This window comes from Mixophyes fleayi, chromosome 1, assembly GCF_038048845.1.
Source record: "Mixophyes fleayi isolate aMixFle1 chromosome 1, aMixFle1.hap1, whole genome shotgun sequence".
NCBI classification, from domain to species: Eukaryota; Metazoa; Chordata; class Amphibia; order Anura; family Limnodynastidae; genus Mixophyes; species Mixophyes fleayi.
In genome coordinates, this window is record NC_134402.1 from 436525609 (window position 1) to 436551298 (window position 25690).

At 41.7% G+C, this 25690-nt stretch overlaps 1 protein-coding gene across 1 annotated transcript; it reads right to left on the reverse strand.

Moving 5' to 3' along the window:
* Window positions 1–1147: 1147 nt before the first annotated feature.
* LOC142100813 (activated RNA polymerase II transcriptional coactivator p15-like) lies at window positions 1148–10206 on the reverse strand. The gene is made up of 5 exons (XM_075184641.1): window positions 10090–10206; window positions 7979–8051; window positions 5882–6013; window positions 5590–5698; window positions 1148–2602 (listed from the first exon to the last, which is right to left on the reverse strand). The coding sequence occupies exons 2-5, from the start codon at window positions 8048–8050 to the stop codon at window positions 2523–2525; spliced, it is 393 nt and encodes a 130-aa protein (XP_075040742.1). The 5' UTR covers window position 8051; window positions 10090–10206; the 3' UTR covers window positions 1148–2522.
* Window positions 10207–25690: the final 15484 nt, after the last annotated feature.

The following is a 25690-nucleotide window of genomic DNA, read 5'->3' on the forward strand; positions in this document are numbered from 1 at the left end:
AGAATACAAACTCATTCAAAGGGAGTGCTGATGGATTCACAACGTCAATAGGGTATGGCCAAATGGGTTTAATTCACAAAATAATTTTTATATGTTATACAATATTGCTCTTTTTTTCCTCTCTTCTCAGAACACGAGTCAGAGCTGAATGCAGGTTCAACTCTGGCGCGAAATTGAACTCTGTTTTTCTGGGGCAGTAGTAGGTAATTGGCTGCTGACAAAATTAGCACGTGCATGCGTGACTGCACGTGCTAGGGAACCCAGCGCCAATGGAGCAGGAAGTGAGGTGTATGACATTCTCTATACAACACTGCAGAATTAGTGGCGCTATATAAATGGTCATGATGAGAATACTGCACAGCGCAATAAAAAAAAATAAAAAATGTAATTTAGTGTTTCCCTAAAGTTGCACTTGTGGACCCCTATTTCTGGATAGGCCGATCAGGGCCCCACTCGCCCCAAGCTATGCCAGGCTGGAACTCCTGTCAATGGTCAGCATTGGACTGAATGCCCTGATCTGCAAAAATAAACGCACCCCCCTTCACCAGAGGAAACCAGCCCCATGCAGAGAGAACTGGGGCTCCACCCAAAGCTCCTGGTGGTTCAAGCAATATTGGAAAGTCCCAGGAACTCCTTGTGCCAGTTTCTGTTTTTTTTTCTTAACTATACGTTTAATCACCAATCATTATCTAGTATGTGTCCGCAGCCTTAGGCTGCATTTTGAGCTGCTCGAATCTTAACGTTATGTACAAAATACAAACATAAAAGCGCTTTTTTTTGTCATCATGCGCAGTGTGGAAAAATTGATTTTACACTCCGAAAGCTGGCCTGAGTTTTATTTTTCTACCAAACCCTGCACATGTGTACAATCAAGATGGTTTAGGTATCTGGGTTAAAAAATAAAAAATAAAAAAAAATGATGCCTTCCTGCCTTCTCTCTGGACTCCCTGGTTGTCATTGAGAGCCAGGGTCCATTCATGGCAGCTGCACACTTTCCACCTTTATTTTTTTTACTCCGTCCAGGCAATATCAATGCAACATAGAAAAGAAGTGAGCAGTCAGGATGTGGTTACCACAAGTCACAAATATAAACCAGAACCATACAAATTATCATTGCTTATTACAAAGTCAAAATTAACAAGAGGCATAAAGATGTTTTTATTTTATTTTTTTATTTTTTCTCGTTCATTGTAACACTAAATATGGACATAGGCAGAAGCGACCCCTCTAGTCTCTATTATACACTGGAAACTCTCCAGTACACTAGTTTTAAAGACATGATACCAATCATCTACTAAAAAAAAATTCAAACCCATCTAGTACAAAAAAACAAGTTACATTGAAATATCTTAAATGTCAGCCTCAATATAAGATTTTATACTGTTATTGTATATTTACTTAGGCATAGTTTATACCAAAATTCTGTTTACTATGTAATCTACTTCACGACGGTAGTAATGAGGGTGACCACTTCCCTCACGCATACATACAAGGTTTTGCCTGAGACTTGCTGGCAGTAAGCAGCAATAGAAGCACCAGAACCTTACATCATAGGTCTTAGTAAAGATAAGCACACCTTGTTCCTGGAGAGAATACACCTTTAATCTGGACAAATCCCCCCCCACACTCATTTCACACTAAATAAAGGGGAATCCTAAAGAGACTATTCACAACAACAGCTTCTATCACACTTATCTGAACAGTTATTGTAATTAACACGTTATTGTATTAGGTTACAAAAATGAGTATTCAGACAGTTTGCTGGATCAGTATTGCCTGGGAATGTAAATTCACTCATTGTACAGCAAGCTTCGCAATCTAAACAAATGTTACAGTAAAGGTGGGTGATAAAGAGACTTCTTATAAAAAAGCAAAATAAAAATAAGTGCCACTGACCTAAACACAGGGCGGCTTACAAACAAACATGTTAAGAGATGCTTTCATATGTGCATTGAAAATTAGTAAAAGGAACACTGGCTTTAAAAAAAAGCAAACCGTACACTAGGTATATTCACTGGTCACAGTGGACGGAGCACACACACAACGACAGAACAGACAAGAGACAGTCCATGTATTGCTGGTAAATGGATGCTAAGCAGCAGCTCTCTGGTGGTATAACTTTCTATGGATGTCCACATAAAAAGGCAGCAAGCTTTAATCTTAGACAGAGAAACCATTCAGAAAGACCCATAAGCTGACCATTATATCCCATCAGGAGAACCTTTTCCACCGTAGAACTTATATGTGATGATTCTTAAGTCTATAGTGTTCAGAAACAAACAGCTTGGCCTAAAAAAAGAAAAATCATCCAATTCGGGGATTTTTTTTAAATGGAGGCTCAAACTGAATATCAAATCTGCCCAGTTTTAATGCACATAAAAAACGCTTCATCTTACAAATTGTTTTGCAATCCAAAAATACAACTACTTGTAAAACAAACATAAAAAGTAAAAAACAAAATAGCTAATGTAAAAAGAGTGCTTAACAGTAAAACATGAGGTTTCTTTCCCAATGGATGGATATTACAGTTTTCTTATTGCATCATCAATGTCGGACATCTGTTCCTTCAGTTGATTCCACTGCTCAGGATTTAATGAAATACCTAGAACAAAACACACATTGTTCAAGACAAAATTAACAGATACAACTACAGGAAGGAGAGATATAAACTAATAAAACTAATATAAATTAAAGTTCACTTATGTTCAAGACCAATTTATTATAGTTATTGTTCTGTCTCTCCATAGTGCCATTTGATAGATTTTTACAAAAACAAGAAATAAATGCATTTAATGATACAGTAAATGAAGATCATGTACAAGGCAAGAATTCACAGATGAGTATTAAAACATATACAATCATAATACAATGACAACATGATATGTAAATGGAATATTCTCATAGCAAATGAACATAATGAGAAGAAAAAATAAAGAAACGAGGAAGGAAAACGCTGGTGGAGGCACTAAATTTGAAGGGGCGGAGGTGGGATCAAGAGAAAGAATATACTATGGTTTCAAATTGACTTCAACTAGAAATGCAATTGGCCCCTTCAATGCTGGGTGTTAAGCCAACATGCCTACACTCGCCAATATTGATGAGCCTGGTTCAGAGAGGAAACCGTGAGAAGCTGAAAACAGTCACACTCTGCTTTGTGGTTCCAAACTGAAGGTAAAGGCTACAATATCTATCTATATAGTCTTTAGCTTATTAAAATACATTTCCTTTTGTGTTAATCCATTCTGGAGCGGAGGGAAAGCATTATGAAAAAAACCACACAATATTCCAAGTTCTGTATCTGTCAGGTTAACAAAGTAGGTGCAGCCCACTAATTTCCCTAACAATTTAAGCAGCAAGCTCTCCCGAATATTATATTTATAATGGTAAATATATATATTTTATATATATTAATATTAATTATACCAGAAAATGTGTATTTTAAATGTGAATCAATGAATAAGACTTTAAATTAAAGCTTGTACTTATCCCCTCACCCCACCCCACACACACACACTTTATCATCTTTTTAACTTGAGGAGACCATGGTTTGCTTCACGGATGCTCCCTTTTGTCGGCATAAAAGAATTCAGTGAAACTGAATCCAATAGGGTGGATTCTTTTCGTTTCGATGGCCCCAACAGTACTTCAGACAGGAGAGACCTTACATGGGGCTCTCCTGCACTGCCCTCTGCTGGACGTCCCTGTGTCAAATGAGGAAGCATGTATCCTGTATTTGGGATGCTAGGAAAAGACCCAGACCCCCTCTTTGGACCACACAGAAGTTAATGACAGCAGGGATTAGTGCTGTAGGAGGAGCGCAGACAATGCACAGGTCACTGTGCCTGCGCAGCAATGAGCAGTCGGCAACACAAATATGTCACCTGTCACCTAATACTACACATGTGGATAAAGTTACATGGAAAGACTACAGAACCATGTTGTAATACAAGAGGTGCACACCCAGTCCCCAAATCTAAATCTGTCCATACATTTTAAATCCCCACCTCGTGCACATTGCAAAGTTGTTTTGCCGAGGTGCAATTTTGCGCCTTTTTTTTTTTTTGCTATTGAGGCCCATAGGGTCTTTGTAGTACAAAGATCTTATTACCGATGTGAAGCTGGAATTGTCCACAGACCGATATCAAGCAGTGTAAATAAATTACAATTAGATTAACCACACAGCCTTGTATTCTATCTGCATTGTATCTATTTATAGAATGTAACTAACAAGATGTGAATATAAAATATTCATGTGGCAGGTGTTAAAGTTCGGTTGCAGAGTTTAGCTTGGATACAGAGTGAACGCTTTCATCAAATACTACCATCTTTATAGACAGTGACTATCTGCACCTGAAAATATAAACTTATGTGGGCCTCTGTACCTTATCCATGCATAATGAGTTGTTCACAATTGTGTAAATATCTTTTTTGTTTGTTTTTAAATAGATGGAGAAAGTGAAAAACACGAAAAAAGTGAATTAACAAGATTGTCAATTTACAATCTCTACCGATCAATTAATGGGCTGAGTCTATATGCTGTGATTTGGGTCTATTATAGTGTTAAGTGATATCACATATGGATTTTCCATTCCTTCTCTAGTGAGTGTTATATTCCTCTTATGTTTATGACCTCATTGCGCCAGATTGCTAATTGAATTTGATACATTTGTTGCAAGTGTCCTTGTTATTATTATTGTATATTTATGAACCGCCACAAAGGGTCCACAGCACCATACATAAAGCATGGGACAACAATACACAGCATACAGGCAGTATAAAGACAAAGTGCAATGAGTGCAAACAGTACAAATAAGGTGCAAGTAGTACAAAAATTACAAACTTGGCAGAGAGCGCAGATTCACTGCCAAAGAGGTAAAAAGGACTACCAATGCACAGATAGAGTGGAGAGGGAGATGGGGAATGAAGAACAAAGGCTGGACCAGTGTCCACTAATAGGATCAGGGCAAAGATGGAGATGTAAAAGCATGGGAAAAGGAGAGAGACAGAGGCAGGAGTATTGTGACGAGAAGGAGAGAGACAGAGGCAGGAGTATTGTGACGAGAAGGAGAGAGACAGAGGCAGGAGTATTGTGACGAGAAGGAGAAAGGGAGGGGGGGGGACAAAGGAAAACAAGAAGAAGAGAACATAAGGATAGAGGCCCTTGTTAATGTAATTACTGTTACAAGTTATAAGACTGAGGTTCTATCAGCTACACTCATATCACATTATACCTCTAGTCTAATTTTCATTTGCTGTGTATCAGAGGAATAATTTGGTCCGATTTTATCATCGTTTTGCCAATTATCGTGGTTGCAGCATACAGAGGAGAATAGCGTGCTGGTTTGTCAGCATTTATTATTAATACTAGAATGCCAGGTCCCTAAGCATATCTACATGCTCACTGTTTCAAATACTACTGTGCTACATGAACTATGGGACCTTTTTAAACACTAAATTATATTGTTTTAATATTTGATATTTCTATGTTCCAAAGCAAAACAGGAAAAACAACATTTAAGTACATTTCTATGGATTATTTTAATATTTGTTAAAAGACGCAACAATCAGGTTATTTAATGTCAATATTACCTTTCTTTCCTGGTTTCATGTCTCCAGAATGGTCCATAAAATATTCCCTAATATCGATAAGCAGTTTTCCTTTGAAGTCCCGAACACTAACGTACCTCATTTTCCCAATCTGTTAAGAGACATAGCAAAGTTCTTGAGAAGTCAGGTGGCTCCGTAGCAGCAAACCTCAAACCAAATGTTTCTAGTCAGTCATTTCGGAGTGGTACACACTCTTTACAAGTGCATATGTTTGAAACTGCAAAATTATCCATGAGCACATTAATTCTAATACAGAGTTTTACAAACAACATACCTGGAACATGTTATCATCTGGATTGTTACCGCTTTGTTTGGAGGCTGCGGATCCTTTAGAACTCTCCCCACCAGTTTTCTGTTTCTTTGTTGGTTTCTCTTTCTCTGGTGGAGGCTGCTTTTTTCTCTTTGGCTTAAAACAGAGGGGAGAAAAGAGACTTATACTCAACGTAAAATAAGCAATAAGAAATTAATTTTAAAATATAAAATTGTCAACATTTATGAATGTAATACAATGCTTTTCCATATTGGATCAAATGTTGTCTTTGGTTTAATAGCCTTTAAATGTTAATGCCTCCCCACCATGCTCTCTCATATTAACTATGGGGAGCCTATTCTCTCTGCTGTACAAGTGCATGAAGAAAACCATGAAGGCGAGCTGAATTAAAGAATATGCAGCAAACTACCTCCTGCACCCGTCAGTGCCTCTTCATGTTATCTATGCAATAGTTCCAGCAAGATAACAAATGGTGTTGGGACTACGAACGTCGGCAGCCATAGCAACATGATTATGGACAGGAGGCAGACACATCCAACGCAGGGCTCTATTTGCAGCCTACTCCAATACAGACCCTCCCAATGAGGGAGCCCAAATTTTTTCATGGACTCCTTCAGCTTCAAAAGATGAGGGTCACAGAAGGACGACACCCACAATTAAGAGGAGAGGATAACATTTCTTACCCAAAATGTGGAATTACCATTCAAATTCAATCTCATGGTCCAGATAGCATTAAAAAAAAAAAAAAAAGAAAAAAAAAGAGGATTTTTATATTTGCGATAAATCTGTTTCTTTGATTCCATCGGGGGGGACACTGCTACCATGGGTTGTATGTGGGGATCTTGGAGTTGGCACTTAATAAGTTGATTCATTTGTTTACTACTTGCTGACAGAACTCCTCCCCTCTACAACCCCCTGTAGCCTCAGTGTAATACAAAAAGCCCCAAGGAAGGTGAAACCTCCACTGAAGAACAATTAGCAGAAGGGAGGGAATGAAGTGTCTCCCAGATGGAATCAGATTTATTGTATGTATAAAAATCCTCTTTTCTCTTTCATCCTATCTGGGGACACTGCTACCATGGGGACGTTCTAAAGCAGCCCCTTGAAGGGAGGGACGCAACACTGCAGCCAAAAACCAGGGCCAACAGTAACTAGATAACTCTGGGGGGGGGCTTAGTAGGTACTGAGCCCTCCAGAGGTCTAGTACCCCATGTCTCAGAGAAAGGAGCCTGTCAGCAAGTCTGTATCTGCAGCCTCTCCATCTCCTGTGTGTCTTACTGCTTCAGGAAGAGTCCATGTAGCCTGCCAGGATGGGGAAGCTGGTTCTCCCCCTCCTTCATGCAGCCTCTGTAGTGGTACCTGCTGGCTGTAGCTTGGCTTCTATATGTTTAAGCACCCAACAGCCATTACACATGTCTCTTTGCCAACAAAGATGGCACTAAAAGTGTACACGCAAGTCCCTCCCCATGCTGAGAAGAGCGGGGGACTTGGTACAATCCATCCAAATGGTGGGTGCCATTTACCCAGTACCCGCGCTCTCTGCCCATAATGGCAGCGCTGGTACTCTTCACTGTAATGACCAAAATGCTTTATATGTCTAAAAACAGACAAAGAGCAAGGAGAGTGCAGCAATACCTACTCCACTCATTTATGGCTTTACAGTGCTTTTTCAGACATGCTGCGTGTCAACCAACAACACCGTACACATGAGATACCGACTGAACGTTTGGCACCTTTTATGTCTGATAACTGTCCATTACCAGAGGGAAAATTAAACAAAATTGCAGTACTGCTGTCCTGTACACTCATATTAGTAGAACATGCCTAAATGAAGCACAAGTGAGCATTTATTTCAGTATCTGAAACAGGATACAGCTGTACAACTCAGGATGGCAGTTTCTTACAGCGCGTGAAAATATGATTTATTTATTTTTTACTAAGAGAGACCACAGAAAACTATAACATTTATAAATGCAAATCTCTTCACCAGATCAGAATCCTGGACATGGTCATCTTTATACATGTTTCAACCACTTATTAATTCAGTGGACGTCACAAAAAAAAAAAAAAAAGGATTTTACATCTTAAAAAAAAACTCACCTTTTGGTCAACTTCATCATCGGAATCACTTCCAGATGTGCTTGAAGAAAGGATCTCCTTTGATTTAGGCATTCTGTAAAAGAAAAAACAAAGTTATCTGACTAAATGCACATGCCATCATTCTCCACCTATACTCCTGATTAATAAGAGATTGTTTCTACTATGTAATAATCCTAACAGATATCAAACACACAAATTTGTTCAGCCCAAAACCGTACAAGGCAGCTGAGAAAACATTTTAAAAACGTACACATCTGACACCTAGACCAAGAACATATATAAAAACAAATAATGGTGGTACAGTAGATTAAAGCCCTCGTAGGAAAGAATATTGGAGTGTTTTATACTTTCTTGGTGGTCGTTTACGAGACCATTTATCTGGATGCTACCATATATTTTTAAAAAGATCATCCCACATGTTGGGTCAATGTAATGAACATAATGAAGTTGCATCCCCAACAGAGTAGAAGCTAAAAACATATCTGTGCCATGTTGTAGGAGGATGGCATTAGATAAACACCGACAACAGACATGTTAAATTGATTTAAAAGTCATTATTCAAACAGGGCTCAATAGAAGCAGTGCAGTGCTTGAAGAATTCAACTTTGATATACCTCTTTATCAAGCAAACGCACATGTTGGGTTGATAACTTCGGCTGAATAAAAACTGAATTTTGCAGGAGCGAAGTTTTAAGCAGCATTGAGTCCGTAGATTCACTGACTTGCAGAGTCAGCCATAGCATAAAATCATTGAGGTGCCCTTTTTAAGAGCTACAATTTTAATTTTTCTTTGTGTGCAATATCCACACATGCACTATTCTGTATGTACTGAAAGAAATACCCAAAAACTTTGTGCCAATTAACGTGAATACTACCACAGCTGCTCTTTGGTAATTTTGTCTCACACACACACCATGATCCCCAAGTATTTCATTATTACATATAACAGAACCAATACCTCTATTGTAACACTTTTAAAGACAGATAAGTAATGTATTTCGCACTTACACAGAAAATATACATGTTTAGGTCCAAGACATGAAAAGCCTGCATAGCTCACACTGGGAGGATTTAGTAAAATCATACCCGACAACCTTTTTATCATCTCTTCTGGGAAATCCCTGAGAGGATGTGAAGCACAACTACAAATTGCATAATTTTGGTCCACCCCGTATCACAATCTCCTCATTTTGGCCTCCATCTCTCCTACTTCACTAGGAGGTGGACAGAATGCAGGAGAATTGACCAGAATTTGTGAGTCTTGGCGAGTATGTATAAAATGCATACAGGTGTAGGGGGGGGGGTATTCAATTGACGGCGGAAACCCCAAAAATCCCGCAGTCCGCGCACTATTACCGTTACTACGGTACTTTTCTCGCTGGATTTCAGCTCGCAGCTCCCTGAGCCGCGAGCTGAAATCCAGCTAACTACTAAGGTAATAACAGTAATAGTTTTTACACGGCGGGAATTCTCAACAATTGAATACGTCCCACAGTGTATTTGATCCCTTCGTGCTATAAAAGTGCTGCATATACTTTCGTAAACATATGCCCTATAGATATATGCACACACACATACATTTGGGTTCATCGCTGTGCTGTATGGACATTACATATAAGATGCAAATACCTGACACATACACTAAATATCTGGCAAGACCTGGTCTTATTGTATACATGCTGTGTATGTACCAGCACCAGGGTGTAGCACATGTGATGTGCATGTACCAGAAGCACCAGGGTGTAACATATGTGCCGTGGTGACATCTCCTGTAATAACTGCAGGATGGATGAGCCGGGATCTGTGCGTCACACAATACTCCTCATCCGTCCTCCTGACTGTCGCCATTTTATCCCGCTAATTCCCTCCCAGTACGTTATGTGGTCAGGGTGCCTGTGTGATATATATATATATATATATATATGGATGTATATAGGACTATACGGGGAGTCTTTCACGCCATAAGCCACGAGGAGAGGAGGCGGTTGCACGAGCCCCGGAGCTGCTTCCCGCCCTCATGGGGACGCACCATCCTCCCAGCACCAGTATACGGGCGTGACGGAGAGACGGGAAAATCACCGTCCACATCTGCTTGTAAACACAAAACGCACCTGATAGCTCACACACGACAGGCTGTGAAGGTCTCCGCTAGGAAGTGACGTCCTGGCGGTGGTATAACGTTGGTACATGGGTATGACGAGAAGCCACGTTCTATCGCCATCTTGTGGTTGGCACGTAATTTATTAATGAAATCTAAAGTGGGACGCTTAGTAGCGCGTTGGTAGTTGCCAATCAGTGACGTCACCAGGTGTTGAGGAGATGGTCTCTGGTACCATCCAGGGATCTTAGCCCGTGGTTTGAAACTCTCTAGCGCAGGTTTAGCCATGTTATGTATCTGCTGGGACTTCTAGTTCTACAACATTGGAGTGCAATGTGTTTACTATCTCAAACTTAATAACAATGGGGTCAGTTTTCCAAAGTGTATTTTTCCTCGAGTAGTGCACCTGTTGTCAGCTTTCTTCTACACTCCCCTGCTTTTATTTACTGCTCCTGCTCCAGAGAGACCAGAAGATATGGTGTATATTCAAAATACAGTACATTATCATTAATGAAAAGTTTCAGTGCTGTCAGCTCTGCTCTTCGCGTTTCAGTGCTGTCAGCTCTGCTCCAAAGAGCAGAGCTGGACAGCGCATATGTGGAGGGATCACATGATCCCTCCCTGTCACTCACCGCTCACTCTCTACAACTATAGTTGTAGAGCGAGACCAGAGATATCTGTGCGTATGCCCGAGGGGTTCACTCGGCGCATGCGCACTGGAGTAAGAAGAGGAGCCCCGTTGTCCGCATAGTGGTAAGCATGTTTTCCACTTCATAGGAACAGCAGTTTTATGCATATAAATAAATGGTAATAATAATAATACTTCCAAACATTTACCCAGGTAAATAAATAAGCCCTGCTTTGATCTGCGCAAGGTATACACCCATGTCCAGGGCCGGGTTAAGACATTGTAGGACCCTGGGCTACGGGCACTTTGAGGCCCCCATTTGTCAAGTGATTTATGCCCAATCTGATATTTTTGGGAACCCTCCAGTAATATCGGATTGGGCATAAGTTGCTTGACAAATGTTCATTTTAATATTCCTACACAGTGTTTTCAAAATGCAAAAAAGAAGTTGGAAGCAGAGCTCATACAAAAAAGTAAAAATAAAAAGGATAACAGAAAAAAATTATAGTGTAGTATGTTTCAATGGATTATGGCATCACCATGTATAAAGTGATTCCCTTGCATGCACACCAATAGACCAAATAAACGTACCACTTCAAATTCCAATAGCTCAAGGTACAAGAAAAAAACACGAGATAGGTAGAAAAGATGGTGCTAATAATTATAATAATGGGGGTCTTCTTTACCTGTTTTGGTCTATTTTGGGACATTCTGCGTGTATGTTAGGAAATTTAGACTGTAAGCTCCAATGGGGCAGGGACTGATGTGAGTGAGTTCTCTGTACAGCGCTGCGGAATTAGTGACGCTATATGAATAGCTGATGATGATATTGCGTGTGCATGCAAGGGAATCACTATATACGTAGTGATGTCATAATCAATTGGAACATTCTTAATTATATATCTTTTCTGTTATCTTTTTTCATTTTTTCCTTTTTGCTATGTTTTCTGCCCCAGGCCCAGTCATGATCAGAACTTCCTGCAGATCCAGGTGCAAGCTTGCCATCTACCACAGAGGTATGCAATCTGAAATGGTTGCTTCAATTGTGCATACAAATGAGGCATTGTGAGTTATTCAACCTCGTTATCCCAATTAATAGCTAACTTAAATACAGTTAATTAAATACGGTAATAGAACAGTTTGATTAACTCTATTTATTCACAGGCCACATAGTCCAGCAAGATATGATCTTGCTTGCTCAGTGCAGCACCTTTATTTTCTACTTTCTTGCTTGATATTGATATGATTTGATAGTCATTGCTCCACTCCTCCTCTACCCCCACCCCCGAGCACTTACCTAATTACTTGTGGTCCTCCTCACTGTCCTCTGGTTCCTCTCATTGCTGCAGCAGGCAACAGGTGTTCTGCTCTCCCTGTAAGTGCGGCCACGGTGCTCAGTAATCTCCTTAGTGAGGAGATCTCATGAGAGTGAGACTATGGGCTAGATTTACTAAGCTGCGGGTTTAAAAAAGTGGGGATGTTGCCTATAGCAACCAATCAGATTCTAGCTTTCATTAATTTAGTACCTTCTACAAAATGATAGCTAGAATCTGATTGGTTGCTATAGGCAACATCCCCACTTTTTGAAACCCGCAGCTTAGTAAATCTAGCCCTATGAGTGAGTGTTTGGGGGAGTTTATTGAGGGCCTGATTGAAGAACACTAATCACATGTGTTTGTTAACTATATATATTTATTGTAGAATGGCTGCATAGTTAGTGTGTATAGCACTAAGTGTATAGTTACATGTGTAAAAAAATTAACTAGCATAATTCCGAGTTATACTGGAGTTAAACAGGAGAAGAACATTCTGCCTATTATCACAGCTACACAAGGACAACAGTCAGTATTCACTTGAAAAACCATACTCTACTCCTGATGTTTCCATCTCTCCCTGGCTTCAAGCTTCACGCAAGATGAGGACTGTTTTGGACTCTGCTCTTATTTTCTACTCAGCTCATGAACATTTGTTTTATCTGTCAGTTTATTTCCCCTGCAAAATCCCTTCTGTTTAATCAGCCTGTTGTACTACTTGCTCAGCCACTCCCTCCTCATGCTATAGCTATTTCAGTTCCCTATCTCATCATTGTACTTTCAATTCTACATAAGGCTTTGTCTGCCATCACAAGTAGGAAGAAATGATGCAGACTTTCAACCACTCTGACCCAAACTCTCTCGCAAATTACCGGCCCATCTCTCAGCTCCCATGCCCCTCCAAGCTTCTCGAGAGAATTGCCTACACTCGCTTCACACACTTTCTTACAGCAAACAATCTATTGGATCCTCTTCAGTCAGGCTTTCGCTCTCAACACTCCACAGAGACTGCACTGACCAAGGTTGTCAATGATTTGATCACAGCAAAAAGCCATAACTCTCTTCTAATTCTCCTGGATCTCTCTGCTGCATGTGACACTGTTGACCACTCTTTCCTCAAACAAACGCTACAATCCCGAGGTCTTGAAGGCATTGTCCTATCCTGGTTCTCATTCTACCTATCTAATCACTCAGTGTTAATTTCTCTGGATACACCTCTGCTCCGCTTCCTTTATCAGTTGGAGTACCACAAGGCTCAGTCCTATGTCCTCTGCTATTCTCTATCTACACCACTTCTCTTGGAAAACTAATAAGCTCCTTTGGATTTCAGTATCATCTCTATGCGGATGATACACAAATCTATCCTCTTCTGATCTTTCACCATCTGTGTTGTCTCGCGTTACTGACTGTCTTTCTGCCATTTCATCTTGGATTTCTTCTCGCCAACTCAAACTCAATGTCACTCACCGGACTGTGAGTGCTACTTCTCGTGTGTTTAGGAACCGTGGCCGTCCGCCATCCTGAGGGTCTGCGCATGTGCAGCCCTTTCAAGCCTTCAGTATCTGTTGCTTTTCATTAATTGGCTGATCAGGCGACACTCCCTATTTAAAGCACCTGTGGTCAATACCTCGTTGCCTGATCTTGGAGTCTCATTCCTCTGAAGGTGTACCTGTGTTTCCTCGTGTATTCAGCTCCTGCTGATTCCTGTTATTTCTATTGTGGTTTCCAGACCACTTCAACTCTCCTGTGTTAATCGTGTCTACACCAGCTGATTCCTATCCGCTGCCTCCATTGTTTCTACAGAGTTCCTACTCACTTCAAACTCTCCTGTGTTCATCGTGTCTGCACCAGCTGATTCCTATCCGCTGCCTCCGTTGTTTCTACAGAGTTCCTACTCACTTCAACTCTCCTGTGTTCATTGTGTCTGCATCAGCTGATTCCTATCCGCTGCCTCCGTTGCTTCTACAGAGTTCCTGCTCACCTCAACTCCCCGGTGTTCATCGTGTCTGCAGCCAGCCGAGTCCTATCTGCTGCCTCCGTTGCTTCTACAGAGTTCCAGCTCATCTCAACTCTCCTGTGTTCATCGGGTCAGCGCTCCGCTGCTTCCATCTCTGCTACTGGAGTTCAGACCGCCTCAACTCTCCCGTGTTCTTCAAGTTCCAGTTCCATTTACTACTGCTTCCAGAGTATTGCCTCGTTCATGATGGTTTACCTGCCGTGCGCTGCACCAACTTGATTACTGCTTCCACCTTCCAGTGATCTCTCCTCCTGCCGGCCTTCAGCCGTTCAGGTATCCCTGCACGCCTCTCTGACAGCCTGCTCTCCTGAACCGCGGTATGCATACTTCTCATTGACTTTGCTTGTGTATTGCATATCTAGCTGGACTGTGTTGTGTTCTCCTCCGGAGTCCTCTATCCACTGAGACTATTGCTACCATTGACTTTGTCTCCTATTTGCCTGGATTGTTATTGTGACTTTGTATACTTTAGCAGTGCTGCTCTGTTATCATTGTATTGTGATATCATCGTGGGATCAAGTTCTGTGTACCCGTGTATACTCTGCATAGCTTTCATCTCCTCGTGTCCTCCTCACATATATATTGCAGTGGTACAACTTGCTATATGCAGACCACTGCTTCCAGTTCCCTGTGACACCAGTTTCAAGTATCCTCTCACATAGCAGTGGTACAACTTGCTATACGCAGACCACTGACTTCCCTGTTACCTACCTTCACCTGGATTCCATTCCTTTACCTAGACAGCAGTACAACTTGCTATACGCAGACCGCTGACTCTCACTACCTCCTCGCTACCTCTGGACATTCCTCCTCACTATAGCAGTGGTACAACTTGCTATACGCAGACCACTGACTACCCTCACATTTCCTTGTCCATCCAGTTCCTCGTGTTCAATTATATACTCACTACCAGTGCTGCTAGTCATAGACTTTCCTCGAGCATTCTCTCACCATCTGCTGTTCCTCCAGTTCCGTTGTCACCCTGCTACCAGAGTACCTATTACCATCTATATTACTCTGGTAAGCCAACATCTGGTGATTTCCTGGGCAAAGACTCCTAGTGCCCGTGACAGTAAGATCAGGCCATGACAGACCCAGATGCGGAACCTACAGCTAAAGAGATGCTGCAGCATCTGGTTACCCGTATGGAACAACAGGATGCTCGCCAACAACTGTTGCTGCAATGTTACCAGGCGTTAGCCTCCCAAGGAACAACTGTGCAAAATATCACAGCTACTATTGATGCTCCTGTGCTTTCCTCCGTTTCCCCAGTGCCATTCCAGGTGTCTACGGCTTCCATGCTTCACCTGCCTACTCCGTCAAAATATGATGGAGACCCCAAAACCTGTAGGGGCTTTCTTACCCAATGCTCCGTCCATTTTGAGCTCCAACCTCAAAATTTCTCTACTCATCGTTCCAGAGTGGCCTATCTCATTTCCTTGTTTTCCGGACAAGCTCTCGCATGGGCTTCCCCTCTGTGGGAAAGAAATGATCCATTAATACAGGATAGTGCCAAATTTATTTCCACGTTCCGAAGTGTATTTGATGAACCAGGTCGGGTTATTTCCGCTGCATCCAGCATCCTCCGTCTACGCCAAGGATCTCGCACCGTAGCTCAGTACGTCATTCAATTTCGGATACTAGCCTCTGAACTTCAGTGGAACGCTGAGGCACTGATCGCCGCCTTCTGGCAGGGGCTTTCCGATAAAATTAAAAACGCACTGACCTCACAAGAAGTACCCTCCTCTTTGGATGATTTGATATCCCTTTGCCTTCGTGTAGACATGAGGTTTCGTGAGAATGATTCCGAAAGAGTAACTTCTTTCAAAGCGCCTCTTCGCTCGGTACCTTAAGTTCATCAAGCTCCATTTCCAGTAGTACCTATGGAGATAGGTCGCTCCAAATTAACTGCAGAGGAGAGAGAACGAAGAGTGATAAATAGACTCTGTATCTATTGCGCTGACTCTACTCACATGCTGAACTCATGTCCCAGGAAATGCCGGGCTCTAACCAATACTGGAGAGATAAGGTTAGGGTTTCTGGAGTCCTCTTCTTGTTCCTCGAAATTAAAAGTCTGTGCTTTTGATGTTACAGTTTCCTTTCCTACCAAATCCTTTAAGTCCCAAGCACTTATTGACTCTGGAGCTGCGGGAAACTTTATTTCTAAATCCCTCGTGAATCTATGGTCCCTACCAATAATTACTTTGAAGACACCTATTACTGTGACTGCTATCGATGGATCACGCATTATTAATGGTCTCATCACTCAGAGTACGTCTCCAGTAACCCTTCAAATTGGTGTATTACACCAAGAAGAAATTTCATTTTTAATTCTTCCTGTTACTACCAGTCCTATCATACTAGGCCTTCCATGGCTTCAACTTCATTCCCCTCAGATCAACTGGAACACTCCTCAAGTCACATCCTGGGGGTCTGAATGTCATCATCGTTGTCTCTCTCAAGTTATTCCACTTAAAATACAACAGTCGTCTATTCCACCAGGTCTTCCTCCACAGGATCCTTCATCTACGGATCTGTGCGATAAGGTTCTGTCAGAACGCCTTCCTCCTCATCGGGCGTTCGTGACGTCCTCGGACGTTGAAGATGGTTATCATGAGTCATCTTCTAAAACTCCATTCGTTGTGGGTTACGGTCACCATCCGTTTTTTCCGGAATTTCCTGCCCTCCCTCCCACCCAAGTTCCTGTTGTAGAGACTATTTGCCAAACCTTCAAAAATATTTGGTCGCAGGTCAAAACCTGTTTAAAGAAGACTTCTGCCAGATATAAGTCTTTTGCAGATAAAAAGAGACGGGCTATTCCACCACTGAAAATCGGAGATCGTGTTTGGTTATCAACCAAAAATATTCAATTGAAGGTCCCATCCATGAAGTTCGCTCCTCGTTTTATTGGTCCGTATAGGATCATTAAAGTGATAAATCCAGTTTGTTTCAAACTTCTACTTCCTAAGAACCTTCGTATTTCCAATGCCTTCCATGTGTCTTTGCTCAAACCTCTTATCATCAACCGTTTCTCGGTCCCTCCTTCAGCACCTCGGCCAGTTCAAATTCATCAAGAGGAGAACTTTGAGATTACTCACATATTAGATGCAAAAATTTCGCGAGGAGTTCTTCGTTTCCTCGTTCATTGGAAGGGCTTTGGTCCTGAGGACGTTCATGGATCAAAGCAGAAGATCTCAACTCTCCAACTCTTCTTAAGAAGTTCTATTCTAAGTTTCCGGACAAACCCGGTTCCAGGTGTTCTGTGCCCACCTTTAAAAGGGGGGGTACTGTCTCTCACCGGACTGTGAGTGCTACTTCTCGTGTGTTTAGGAACCGTGGCCGTCCGCCATCCTGAGGGTCTGCGCATGTGCAGCCCTTTCAAGCCTTCAGTATCTGTTGCTTTTCATTAATTGGCTGATCAGGCAACACTCCCTATTTATAGCACCTGTGGTCAATACCTCGTTGCCTGATCTTGGAGTCTCATTCCCATGAGCCTCTGAAGGTGTTCCTGTGTTTCCTCGTGTATTCAGCTCCTGCTGATTCCTGTTATTTCTATTGTGGTTTCCAGACCACTTCAACTCTCCTGTGTTCATCGTGTCTACACCAGCTGATTCCTATCCGCTGCCTCCGTTGTTTCTACAGAGTTCCTACTCACTTCAACTCTCCTGTGTTCATCGTGTCTACACCAGCTGATTCCTATCCGCTGCCTCCGTTGTTTCTAGAGTTCCTACTCACTTCAAACTCTCCTGTGTTCATCGTGTCTGCACCAGCTGATTCCTATCCGCTGCCTCCGTTGTTTCTACAGAGTTCCTACTCACTTCAACTCTCCTGTGTTCATTGTGTCTGCATCAGCTGATTCCTATCCGCTGCCTCCGTTGCTTCTACAGAGTTCCTGCTCACCTCAACTCCCCGGTGTTCATCGTGTCTGCAGCCAGCCGAGTCCTATCCGCTGCCTCCGTTGCTTCTACAGAGTTCCAGCTCATCTCAACTCTCCTGTGTTCATCGGGTCAGCGCTCCGCTGCTTCCATCTCTGCTACTGGAGTTCAGACCGCCTCAACTCTCCCGTGTTCTTCAAGTTCCAGTTCCATTTACTACTGCTTCCAGAGTATTGCCTCGTTCATGATGGTTTACCTGCCGTGCGCTGCACCAACTTGATTACCGCTTCCACCTTCCAGTGATCTCTCCTCCTGCCGGCCTTCAGCCGTTCAGGTATCCCTGCACGCCTCTCTGACAGCCTGCTCTCCTGAACCGCGGTATGCATACTTCTCATTGACTTTGCTTGTGTATTGCATATCTAGCTGGACTGTGTTGTGTTCTCCTCCGGAGTCCTCTATCCACTGAGACTATTGCTACCATTGACTTTGTCTCCTATTTGCCTGGATTGTTATTGTGACTTTGTATACTTTAGCAGTGCTGCTCTGTTATCATTGTATTGTGATATCATCGTGGGATCAAGTTCTGTGTACCCGTGTATACTCTGCATAGCATTCATCTCCTCGTGTCCTTCTCACATATATATTGCAGTGGTACAACTTGCTATATGCAGACCACTGCTTCCAGTTCCCTGTGACACCAGTTTCAAGTATCCTCTCACATAGCAGTGGTACAACTTGCTATACGCAGACCACTGACTTCCCTGTTATCTACCTTCATCTGGATTCCATTCCTTTACCTAGACAGTGGTACAACTTGCTATACGCAGACCGCTGACTCTCACTACCTCCTCGCTACCTCTGGACATTCCTCCTCACTATAGCAGTGGTACAACTTGCTATACGCAGACCACTGACTACCCTCACGTTTCCTTGTCCATCCAGTTCCTCGTGTTCAATTATATACTCACTACCAGTGCTGCTAGTCATAGACTTTCCTCGAGCATTCTCTCACCATCTGCTGTTCCTCCAGTTCCGTTGTCACCCTGCTACCAGAGTACCTATTACCATCTATATTACTCTGGTAAGCCAACATCTGGTGATTCCCTGGGCAAAGACTCCTAGTGCCCATGACACTCAATCTTTCAAAAACTGAATTAATAATATTCCCACCCAAAAACAGAATCTTCCTGCCTGACATTTCTATTTCTGTTAATAACATGACCATAAATCCTAGCCCGCAAGCTCGCTGTCTAGGTGTAATCCTTGACTCACAACTATCATTTATTCCCCACATCAACTCTATATCTAAATCATGTTACATACATCTAAAGAACATTTCCAGAATATGCACATATCTCACACAAGACACTGCAAAAAACTTAATTCATGCACTCATCATCTCCCGCATCGACTATTGCAATTCCCTCTTTACTGGTCTTCCTAAAGTCAGACTTGAAGCCCTACAATCTATTTTGCACGCAGCAGCTAAATTGATTTTCCTTGCAAACCGTTCTTCCTCTGCTGAGCCACTCACTCACAGTTTCTACATTTGTTGCCTGTATTTCAACGAATCCAATATAAAATTCTTCTACTAACATAGAAGGCCATCAACAAAATTGCACCGGCATACATTTCCTCACTTGTCTCAAAATATCTCCCTACTCAACACCTCCGTTCTGCACAAGATCTGCGTCTCTCTTCCACTCTCATCACGTCCTCCCATTCCCGGTTACAGGATTTTTTTCGGGCTGCACCCACTTTGTGGAATTCCCTCCCTCGCACAGTAAGAATTACCTCTAGTCTTCAAACCTTCAAGCGTTCTCTGAAAACCCACCTCTTCAGACAAGCTTATGATATTCCTCAACCACCATTTTAATCTCCCTAGGTTACATTATTACCACCCTCTACACAGCTAACACAAGACAACAACCCTCTGACCAACATTGCTACACACACAGCCCACTCAATACTTCTACCTTTGCATTCTAGCTGGTCCAGTGTACAATTTGATGTAGCACATGTCCTTGTGTTTAAAACTCCCACTGTCCCATAGATTGTAAGCTTGCGAGCAGGGTTCTCTTACCTCTCTGTTTGTATATATTACCCAGTATTGTCTTATTAATGTTTGTTCTCAATTGCAAAGCGCTACGGAATTTGCTGGCACTATATAAATAAATGTTGATGATGATGACAATGAGACTATGAGGCACAGCAGGCAGCTAACAGCATCGGATTTGCTGTTAGCTGCCTGCCAGCATTCCTTACCTGACAGCCGGGGGCGAAACCACTGCCACCCCAGGTCCCTATTTGCCTGAGGCCCATGGGCTTTAGCCCAGAAAGCCCTCGGGTTAATCCGACCCTGTCAATGTCACACAGAACACACGTAGATCTCTCCAACCACTGCCACTTTCTGATGAGAATAGGACTACACCTACACCTACTACACCTGGGTTAAACCCCTATGCACCTTCTCCCCAGGCAGCCAACAGTCCCCAATCACCATGGAAGGGAACCCGCAGGGTTATGCCTTATCACTGGCCTATCTATCATAACCTGGCTACTGCCTCTACTCAGCCCACCATTAGCTCCACCACCATGGGAATATTGAATTTTTGAATGGGATATAACCTGTGTTTTGACTAATGAGGGTTTGTGAATTGGTGGCTAGGAACCACGCTTCCGTTGCGTGAGTATGCTGTACCTGTGAAGAATCGTATCTGTCTGGTAGTTGTATATTCACCTGTCTGTATTGCCATCTACAGAATAAACTACGTTTTGTTTGCAATAAGCTGCCTAGGTGATTTTCAAGAACCCACTAGGATGTGCGGTCCTCACAGGAGGTAAGGAATTGTCTTACTTCAAGAACAGTGGTCTGACAAGGTCAAGTAGTAGAGCTTAATATCTGGGAAGCCTCTGCCTTCCCCGGTCCTGGGTTTCTTAAGTATAGACATAGAGGATCTAGGGGGTTTATCTTTCCTATTTAAAAAAGGTTTGATTGTAGTTCTGTAATGATTGTGCTAGTGACTTTGGGTTTGGAAAAGATACAGCAGCTTTTGGATCAGGTTCATTTTTATGGCGATTATCCTCCCCAACCATGAAATAACATGTTTCCGCCTTGTAACCAAATCTGATTTTATTGTGGCAGTAAGTTGGGGGAATTTTCCTGGTGTAGGTGATTGCATGTCGAGGTGATATGTACATGTTATTTTTCGTGTTTGCCACTTAAGTTTGATATTGGCTTGGATCCTTTCTTTAATATGCTGTGGGGTGTGCAATAACATGGCCTTTGATTTAGAAAAGTTGATTTTATATGAAGAGAGACTGCCAAATGTATCTATTAGTTTAACTAAAGCGGGGCTGGAAGTCTAGTTGGTTGTCCACCTCCACTACATGAATGGAATTTGAACTTGTAATCAGCGCTGCAAAGGGCTCTATTGCAAAGGCGAAGACCAGAGGCAACAAGGGGAATCCTTGCCTAGTCCGATTAGAGATTAGGATAGTGTAAAATGGCAAGTCATTAATCTAGCCTCGAGGAGAAGTATATAGAGCAACGATTCCAGTGAGGAATTCGCCAAGGCATCCAAATGTTTTTAGTGTTTGGAACATGAATCTCCAGGATATCTGCATCTAGGGAAAAAATGATCAGCGGTACTTTACTTTTATCTCCGGCCTGAAGCTCTGGAACAAAGCCCACTTGGTCATATTAGGTCAATTGTGGAAGGATTTTATTTAGACGATTAGCTAGAATCTTAGTATGTAGTTTCATATCTTTGTTAAGAAAATATATGGGTCTATAACTCCCCACAATCCTAAGGATCTTTTCCTTCTAGTTGTGTAACCACAATTCTGGCTCCAGCACAGATTTAGGGAAGTGGGTTTCCTGGTGTACAGCACTGAACATAGATAGGGAACCAAAGCATCAGTAAATTTCTTGTAGGCTGCAGAGAAGTCATCTGGACCAGAAGATTTAGCTGTTTTCTGGTCTTTAATACTTGGAGTAATATCATCTAGGGAGATTTCTTTGTTAAGATGCTATCTGTTTGAGTGAGATAATTTGGGGTGTCCTACTTTATGACAGAAGTTGACAATAATGTCCTCTGCAGGCCCTGTGTTGTTTTGGGAGTTTCGATCTAAGATATAGGGCTAGATTTACTAAGCTGCGGGTTTGAAAAAGTGGGGATGTTGCCTATAGCAACCAATCAGATTCTAGCTATCATTTTGTAGAAGGTACTAAATAAATGAAAGCTAGAATCTGATTGGTTGCTATAGGCAACATTCCCACTTTTTCAAACCCGCAGCTTAGTAAATCTAGCCCATAGAGTTTTGTATAGTAGCTCTAGTATACCTGTCTGATTGTTTTTGGATTATATAAGAGTTCTTCATTATAATTTCTGATTGCAAAGATATTATTTTGGGAACTCTTTTCCTTTAGCTGTTTGGAGAGGAGGTTCAGCTCTTTCTTTACTTTACTAAGGTTTTCAAGATCTGCTAGATCCAAAGTTTGTTTATACCGCATTTCAAGATTGTGTAGTTGCAGGGAAAGGGAAGTCTGTCTGGATAGCTTATCTTTCTTATATCTAGAGGCCATACCAATAAGATGTCCCTTTATGTGCCTCCCATACAACCAATGGGGAGGCATCTGGTATACTATTGAGTTGAAAATATTAATTGAGGACAGTTTGAATTTGAGATGTAATCGTAGGACTACGGAAGAGGATTGGGCTGAGAGATCCGCATTGATCAATGGATGGGTCGACAATACAATGGGGTGTATTTCAGCTGTGTGGAGCTGCATGGTTAAGTCATGGTTGAGGAGAATTATATATATCCTGGAATAAGAGTTATGGACATTTCAGTAAAAGGTATATTTCCAACGTTCCTTGATCTCCGGTTATTGTACAGAAGAGGAAATATAAATTGGTTCAGCAAAGCCCTTTTACTCTAGTAGTGTGATTTGCTGGCAGAAGGGGCCACAGATGAAAATCTGTTTAATTTATTATGGGTAGTTAATGTCCCCAGATATAATGACCACTCCTTTACGTTCCTTTGAAAGAATAGAACATAATTAATAAATGGATGCTGATTTTTATTTGGAGCATATACAGTTCTGGTCAACAGTATTGGTACGCTTGGATTTTTTGAATAGCCTGTACATTATCTTCAGAAATAAATGGAAATGTGCTAACTTCGTATCATCAGAATATTTTAATAGGATGTCCAAAGTTATGAACCCAAAAAAACTTTCCTTTTCAAATTCCATGTAATAATGTCAAAGAAGAAAAATAAAATATGACCTAGGCTCTCTTCCTTAATATTTAGTTACACACATTTTGGCAACAATTACTGCCTCCAAATGTTTCTTTACCCATGTATAAACCTCTTGCACCTGTCTGCTGGTAATTTCTCCCTCTCTTCCATTGCAATTTGAAACAGGGATGCCTAGGTCATTGGAGATGTCCTTGTACCCTCTAAATTTATTGTGTTTGGTGATAAAAGCACTTGTGAGGCTCTCAGACAACTCTCTTGTCTTCACCATTGTGGCAAAATAACAGGGAATAAAACACTAAAGCTATCATTCACTGGTTAATTCAAGTAGTGAGCACTAAATATTTATCACAGATGACTAACTTCTAATTTATCACACTTGAGTCAACTCTACCTTTTTCAAATTGATTTGAATTGCTCAAAAGAGTGTCAATAATTGTGTCATGGCAATCTTTCAATCTTTATAGTTTTTCTTACTATTGCTTTTTAATATTGTTATTATTTTATTTTTATCTATTCTGTGGCAAACTTGAGTGTTGTGACAAAGTCACGGGATTAGTGTTTGATAGCAGGTATATTTCACCTAGGTTCCTAACCTACTTGTTTTAAAACCCCAGGGAAATGTGTATTGTATGTAAGCTGAAGGGCTAAAGGCCTGTTAAAAAGCCTTAAATGGGTCCTGGGGTAATGAATGGAGATTGAGGGCGAGCTCCATCTATTAGGCCCATTAACTGGGTCTTTCAAGTTACCAGTGACTCTGCTGGTAATCGGGAGTTACACTTGAGGGGTGCTGGTAAAATGGTGTGAGGCAGCTCAGTCAGTCTCTCACTGCCTAGGGACAGGTGCTGAAGAGTCTCTGTGAGAGACTGATATCTGCCTGTAAGTAAACTGTGCTGAAACTTCTTTTTGTTTTGTCTTAGTTTTTTAGTCGGGAGTGACAAGTGTTTACTTAGAGCCGGACAGCAAGGTGTTTATTTTGGAGTTTAATTTTTGTTTCCATACTGAATAAAACTGGCCAAGGCCAGTTGCATGAAATCTTTGGACTTGTGTGAAATATCTCGGCTGCTATAAACACCATTTACCCCAGGAGATGGTACAGGGCCCCCCTACCTGGTCACAGTGTCTGTAGACCAAAACAGTTTCACTACATTCCTTTATTTCAGGAGATATTGTACATGATGTGCTTAAAATTCAGGGATGCCAATAATGTTGACCACTACTGTAGGTTTGCATGGAAGATTGTTTAATTTGCCTATAAGTACCAGGAATTCTTATATTTGTGGGATTCTAAAAGTCCAAAGATTGCCGCCCCACTTTTCTTTTACCTGGCATCACATGCATGAAATGTGTTTGGGATGATCTAGATTTCAGTTCAGGATGTAGACGTTGTGTGAAATGTGTTTCCTGTAAGAAGACTAAATCCCCTTTATGATGTTTTAGGGGTGCAAAAATTATAGTCCTTTTTTGGGGGCTGTTCGGTCCTTTACCATTCTGTGATTGTATTCTAAAAGTCATACTTGGGTTTTAGGTTAGCTGATCTGAAGTCTTCCACATTCTTGTAAGTGAATGAAACAGACAAGAGTGTAGTCAGTAAAGTAAAACAGTGTACATATACCACAAGTACCTGGATGATGGGGAGAGACAGGAGATCAGGAAAGATGGAAGAGTGAGGGGTAGGATTGGACCAGAGCTTGAGGGTGTTTCTGGTCTAATGTACTGGCCATAAGGACGCTGGATTGGTGCACTCAGCACCCATGAGCCACTCATGGGTGTAACATTGGGGAGGAGTGGTCTAGAGAACAAGAAAAAAGGGACGTTAAATATGAACTAAGGAGTCCTTTCTCCTCCTCCGTGGATTCAAGTAAAGATAACGTAAGAGAAAATTGGGAAAAAAGTGGGACTAATAATTGGGAAGGGGGGGTAATTTCCTTCTGTTGTAGCCATAATCAGATTTAAAGTAAGGAGTCTTGGTGAACAGCTATCATTGGATATATTTGTGTAGTGAGGACAAATTATCCTCTTGACCTACTATAGTACAAAGGTTCTAGATGTAACCAAAGAGGTAACTAAGCAACAATAGTGTAAACTGTGCTTTAGCTAGTATGCAAACAATTTTACTTAGGAATGAATATAAAACAGGTTTATCTTTACAAAGTAAGGGTCCTTTCCCTTATAGGGAAGAAAGTTAATTATGTTATTCCAGATCATTAGATGAAAATAAATTCTTCTGTTGGAAAAGTTGGAGTCAACACTTATTTAAAGTTGCAAGCGTAACTGGGGTACTTTTTGCATTCCTAGACATGGTAGACCATTCCCTTGTAGGATGTTTTTGGGGTTTAGTAACTGGACCTGTAGATAATTCTTTAGCGACTGATGGTGTGGGGTTGGCATGGAGGTCTGGTAGTGCCAGACCCAGTATAGGAAGCAGTAGTCGGGCCTTCTCTACAGATTTGGTGGCAATGAATCCTGTTTTGGTGCCAGACTAGAATATGGAAGGGGATATCTTCTATATCTAT

Bases quoted from the DNA above. Each gene is read 5' to 3' on its own strand.
- LOC142100813 (XM_075184641.1), bottom strand. From the start codon at position 8,050: ATGCCTAAATCAAAGGAGATCCTTTCTTCAAGCACATCTGGAAGTGAT. The intron at 6,014-7,978 runs GTGAGTTTTTTT...CTCTGTTTTAAG, and splicing joins ATGATGAAGTTGACCAAAAG to CCAAAGAGAAAAAAGCAGCC. The intron at 2,603-5,589 runs GTAATATTGACA...GTTTTGTTCTAG, and splicing joins CATGAAACCAGGAAAGAAAG to GTATTTCATTAAATCCTGAG.